At 45.6% G+C, this 6,000-nt stretch overlaps 1 protein-coding gene across 1 annotated transcript; it reads right to left on the reverse strand.

Annotated features, from left to right (window-relative positions):
- Positions 1-2,891: 2,891 nt before the first annotated feature.
- slc32a1 (solute carrier family 32 member 1) lies at positions 2,892-5,696 on the reverse strand. Its single transcript, XM_015959174.3, has 2 exons — positions 5,108-5,696; positions 2,892-4,253 (listed from the first exon to the last, which is right to left on the reverse strand). Exons 1-2 carry the CDS (start codon positions 5,498-5,500, stop codon positions 3,066-3,068), a joined length of 1,581 nt encoding a protein of 526 aa, XP_015814660.1. The 5' UTR covers positions 5,501-5,696; the 3' UTR covers positions 2,892-3,065.
- Between the last annotated feature and the right edge of the window lie 304 nt (positions 5,697-6,000).

Genomic DNA, 6,000 nt, shown 5'->3' on the forward strand with positions numbered 1-6,000 from the left:
TCTGCATGCTCTGGATAGCACAGAGAGTGTCCACATTAGTATAGCCTGCCTTTTTTGGGGTGCAACTGGACTATTTCAGCCCTTTTCCCGAGGTGGCCTGCTTCAGGCCGACCAGGGCCAGAACACACACTGCTTACTGATAGCCCAGCTCAAATTCATACTTCCCAATAGGGGAAGCCTCCGATTAATCAGCCCAGTGGGTTTACAGCTTAAACCAGTTCATTATAACGCTGAATACCTAGGAGGAAAGTGTCTGACTGCATTCATAAGGAAGGATGTGTGTAATGAACTGGGCTGACTTGGACTTTTCTGTGAGTCACGAGCAGATAAAGGTTCTTATGTCCTTTATTTAATAAAAAAGCATGTGTTAACGTACATGTCACACCCATCTACTTCTGGACCATGGGTCCACAACTGCCCAAATAATGAATGGGGATCTATGAGGGGATGGTATTTTCTTGTGTGCAACAGATTTCTCTTAATATGTCTGTGTATTTTAAAAAAATGTTTTGATGCCAGGAAAGCACTGATGATGATAGGCGGCAGAAGTTATTTTAGGTTTTGTGTGAAAATACTTCATTACCAAATTGATGTAATCAAACATGGAGAAGAGGAGAAAGAAAATAAGTTTAAAGACACAATTGGTAGTTTTGGCTTACTTTGAGCACCCCTAGAGACTATTAATAATTCACTGTCATAAACCCAAAAGTGAAACTCTTCTTTGCGCAATCGTGTTTTTAACACCTTCACCTAACTACTGAAATGTCTCCTTAGCCTTCGTTAGTGTCAGAGCGTTTCATCACTAAAACCAATCAGCTGTGTTCATGATCTAAACTATGTAGGAATCATGTGCTGGAAGCAGACTGCAGCGCTAGCATGTCAGCTCCACTTTACTATTGATTTACAAGGACCGGGATACTCTGAAGTTGCAAGTGTGGTGGAGTCTGAGTGATTTTTCTTTAACCCAGTGTAAAGGGTTATTTTAGCACATATTTGCTCAAAGAAAATGATTTTAAAATATGAAAAATGTACATTGTGTGCCTTTAATAACAATTTTTAAAAGCTATTAAATCTCTAAGTACTTGATGGACATAGTTGAAACACTATTTATTTTCATTTAAATTAAAGTACAACATACATATGATTTGGGGCAAAGCAGATTAGAAAATAACTTTTATAGCCCCATTTACTTGTATTTCATTTATTTATTTATGTAATGGCCAGACTGTATATTCATCCATACATGTTGGCTTGCCTGGCCAGTAAATTGTGGCAAGATAAACAAGTTACTTTTGGGTGTAGTTAACCAACTTGTTCACTAGGGGGCGACCCAGGACAAAACATGACAGAACTGATTTACAGCTCGTAAGCAGAATTGGCAATTTATGTACTTATTGTGTGTGTGTGTGTGTGTGTGTGTGTGTGTGTGTGTGTGTGTGTGTGTGTGTGTGTGTGTGTGTGTTAAATTTGCAATCCAAGATGAAGAAAACAGACCTTTACTGCTGCTTTCTGAAAAAAATGGCATGCAACTGCTGTGTGTGTGTGTGCGTGCGCGTCGTCATGCGCGCGCCTCCTCTATCAGCCTTCGGATGATGCCACTCGGAAATAAACGACTGGAGCAGATGTTGCCTGCACGCGCTGGAAAAACTCAACAGAGTGAACGAACAGGTCGGCCAGAAGGCCTGATGCTGCCTGCAGCAGGAAATCTGTCCAAATGTGCTCAGACGTTGAGTTTCTCTACTTTTTAAAAAGACCAACAGAGAGATGCAATCATACTGTTATTCATTTCCTCTCATTGGCCTGCCGCGATTTAAACTCGATTAAAAATATGACTTCGATTTTCATCGTTTTTCTGACTTTTATTAAAGAGAAAAAATACACGTTCTGACCGTTTTCTTCTTTTACATAAAACCACACACATTTTTACAATATAATTTCACTTATTTCTTTATTCTTCAATATTAATTTCACAATATATGATAACCACTTTGAGATATACATTCCATCTTGTTGAAACCACAATAACACATTACACATACGGTTTTTAATAACATTTCCACAGGACCCATTGGATTGCACAGAATGAAAAATGTCTGTATGCACATTTTCCTCTTTGACAATCTCACATTTCTTTTAAATCCTCTTTTTCTTAGACATCGGATTTTCAGGATAAGTTCTTTTGCATTATTATTAATCTCAGGAAACAGGCCTTGTGGATCTAAAATGCAGATCGAGTGTGCAGTATTTTGATTTCAGGGTCTCCACATGGATAGGTTAGGCCATGATGAAGGGATTTTTTTATTATTATTATTGCTTATTGAAAAGCTCAGAACATAAAAGTGTGTGGAGAAGGCCTACCAAAGCATGAACATAAAGGAATTCATCTAAATTTTAGAGTTTTATAATAATATTTCAACCTCCCAGTTTATTTTTTTCGTACATTCAATGCATAGTTTGTATAGCTGCTGTTTATCATCCTATAAGTTACTTTGCAAGGATTTTATTTGAGAATATCCAGATTTTTTTCATATTTTTCCTTCTCGATGCAGCCACGTTTTTCCTGTAACTATTGCAGCTTTTGCTTTTCTCTGGAGCTTTTTTCCAGGCTTTAACGCCCCAATCAGTCCATTTTTAACCTTCTATTCCTTTAAATTGAGCGTGTCTAATCGTTAAATCACAAACACAAAGCCCCATGTGGGGAAGTACCGCACTAGCGACGCACAGGCAAAATGAACTGCCCATTTTGCAACCTTATTTAAAATTGTAAACGTTCACTCCACTAGGGAAAAAATGTATGTTCGCATATGTATATAAGTTATGTCTGTCCTCGTGGATGCGTCTGAATCCCTCCCTGCCATAAACGTTATTTGCGTGTGTTAGTGTGTGCGCGCGAGAGAGAGAGGATGCATGAAAATACCCACATGTGCACTGTGCGCGCTTTTACGCATGAATATCAAGCAGAAAGGGGGTAGCAGTGCTCGCCGTGTGTTTGTTTTCACTGAATGGGGAGGGATAGGGGGTGGGATTTGCAGTTTTAACACCTAGTTCCAACAATGGCATCGCGTCTAGTCTTCTATGTTGTCTCTGAAAGCCTCTATGAGCCCCTCCAGCGAGTGGATGAAACCGGATATGCTGCATATACCTCCTATGACAAAGATGGAGACGTCAAAGAAAACGTGGTGCCACTGCAGCTTTCTCCATAGAAGCTTGAGGTGGAAGATGCTGGGAAGCAGAAAGCAGAGGCCAGCGCCCGTAAGGCTGCCCGTAAGGCCCATGAGCAGGGCAAAGTGTGGCACATAGATCGCCATGAGCAAGGTGAACACAACAAGGCTACATCGGAGAGTCAGTCCCCAGGATTTAAGGCGTCCGTCGCCTCCGTAGCAGTCCGGGAAGAACGTGCGTCCCCCATCCTGGAAAAAGGTTTTCTCTAAAACTTCGACAGCGGCGAAAAACGGCAGCGGGTACGAGAGCAAAGCTTTGGCCACTAGGAAGATGTTGACAACAGCTCGGATCGTTGGGGGCAGGTTGTCTGTGATGACCTCCTTGGTTTCGTCAGCCCAGGTCAGGTAGGCCACCAGTGCGAACAGGCCCTTGAGGATGCAGGCAGCGATGTGAGTCCATTTCATCATGCAGTGGAACTCGCTCGGTTTCTGCATGTTCCCCTCCAGGGACGGCAGGAAGATCTGCGAGGTGTAGCTGAAAACGATAATCCCAATGGAAATGGGGAACTTCTTGACATCGATGTAAAACTTGACCTTATCCCATGCCCAGTCCCTGGCCCGCGAGAGGCAGTAGGCTATCACCAGGATGTTGATGACAAAATGCGCCAGCGTGCACAGCAAGCTAAACTTGGAGACGGCTTTCAGGTTCTTGAGGAAGGCGCAGGGAAGGAGAGCGGCGGTGGCGATGATGGCCCACGATTTTTGGGAAAGGGGCGAGTTCGGGAAGCTGTTGTACATGAGGTTACCGCTGACCACCACGTACAGGATGCACGTCATCACCAGCTCTATGATCTGGGCTACATTCACCACGTGGCCTCCTAAACTCGGGAATCTGGGCGCGCAGCAGGCATTGGCAATGTCCACATAGGAGTCCCTGACACGGACCAGCTGCCCGTCTTCGTCCTCCTCGTACAGGCAGGCGATGAGGATTTTGCCCGTATAGCAGCACACCACGGCGGCGAAGATAATGAGAAAGAGTCCGAGGTATCCTCCGTGCAGGATGGCGTAGGGCAACCCGAGAACAAACATCCCCTAAAGAGGAAGAGAGAAGGAGGAAACATTATAAAAGTCGTAAAATTGCACATGTTAGTCCTTGTTCCAAACATGATTATCATATGTAATGTGGAGGAAGCGCCGCGCGGCTCCCCAGCTGGGTTTTCCACTTCGCTTTGAGCGCCTCCGCGCGCCTTTGACGTGATCACGAGCTGGAGGAGACACATTCTGACGTCACAGCGACTGCCGTGACTGCATACCCGGGACTGCGCGTGGAGGGAGTTTTGTCGCATAGCCCCCCACGCTCAAGGGAACAGCGGCTGCGCGCGCACACGATCCACCGGCGCGTTATTCCTGCACATTTCTGGGTTTTTAGGAAAAATATTGCATATTTTTAAGCAAATATGTGAACTTGGCCAACTTAACCCGTTTTTCCACAGACAATTAATAAAGCTGCTGATAGTGGAGGAATTTAAGGTGATTGGTATAACGGAGCCTGTAAAATTACGACGTTGAAATAAAAAATGGTTTTCTATGAACTGAAAAAGTGCACAATGTTTTTCCTCATCACCATGCAGAATATTGGCGCTGTCGTGGACATGCATCAGTGACACTGGACAAAGAATGTGTGGGTTGAGGGGAGGGGGTGGAGGACATCATACCTCCATTTTCAGCAACCATCAAAAAATCGTATTTTTCTAAATACGATCCAGTTTTCTAAAGTCTCATTTTTTGCACAAAACCGATTGTGCGTTTTGGGCCTGTTTGAATATTGCACCTCCTAAACGCGCGCAGGTGTGCGTTCATCTCGAATTTCACAGTCGCTCTAAAGGCGGCTCAGCCAATTAGAACCGGAGCCGCCCGTCTACAGCCCCGGGCTGCGCGTCTTTTACCTGGATCGCGTTTGTCACGTTCCAACCCGCCTCCCATGCGGTGATTTTTGGTCTGACTTCACTCAGCTCGTTGGTCGGACCTCCGTCCTTGGAGGCAGACAACGGTGGACCGGTGCCGTCCCTCTGGTAGTGGCTGTCCCCATCCAGCGCGTCTCCGTCGCCGCTCCCTTCGCCTCCGATCTCATCGGAAGTTAAAATGTCCATCTGCATGCCCTGTCGGTGGTCGTAATCCAGGTCGTCGCAGGCGGCGAAGCCCAACGCCTCATCGTCGGTGGCGGCCTGGAACCCCATCCTGGCGAACATCCCGCTCACCTTTGCCTGGGATTTGTTGGACACCGCCGTGGCTGCGTTTGACAGTTTGTTAGAGAGCTTGCCTCTGATTAAAGTCGCCATTGTTGCTTCTTTGCTGACTCTAAATTGTCCTTTGCTTGATTAGAGTTTATGTTCTTCTCCAGTCAGTTAAAACGAGGCTACTTTGGACTGCAGCTCCCTTTTCTCTACATGAGATGAAAGCCACGGGAGGGAAAGTTTGGTTTCAAGACACCGACGGTTTCTCAGTTGCTATCTCCACTTTTTGTTTAGTGTGCGGCTGATGCTCTTGATTATCTCCAGGTTCATGTCACCTTCAGACGGCGCCGCTCCGTTTATGCATCCTGGCACCGCGCTCTGATGCTCGACGCACCTTTTTTCCACACTCCGAGGCGGCTCGGCGCTGTGCGCAAAAGCTTTACGCACGACAAACAAGGTGAGCCACAGGTTCCTTCTGTGTTTTCCTTTCTGTCTCTCCTTTTTTAAAGGAGCTGCAATGTGGAAAGCAGCCTTCTCTGGTGTTACTCGCCGGTGTTCAGGTGCCTTTACTGATGCCAATGCGGTACCGTGGAGCCCGGCGGGGG

This window comes from Nothobranchius furzeri, chromosome 3 (assembly GCF_043380555.1).
Source record: "Nothobranchius furzeri strain GRZ-AD chromosome 3, NfurGRZ-RIMD1, whole genome shotgun sequence".
Lineage (NCBI taxonomy): Eukaryota > Metazoa > Chordata > Actinopteri > Cyprinodontiformes > Nothobranchiidae > Nothobranchius > Nothobranchius furzeri.

What these genes read in the sequence shown, in the direction of transcription:
- slc32a1 (XM_015959174.3), bottom strand. Translation starts at nt 5,500, where the DNA reads ATGGCGACTTTAATCAGAGGCAAGCTCTCTAACAAACTGTCAAACGCA. An exon ending in ACGTGACAAACGCGATCCAG is followed by an intron (nt 4,254 to 5,107) that starts GTAAAAGACGCG and finishes CTTCCTCTTTAG; the next exon opens with GGGATGTTTGTTCTCGGGTT.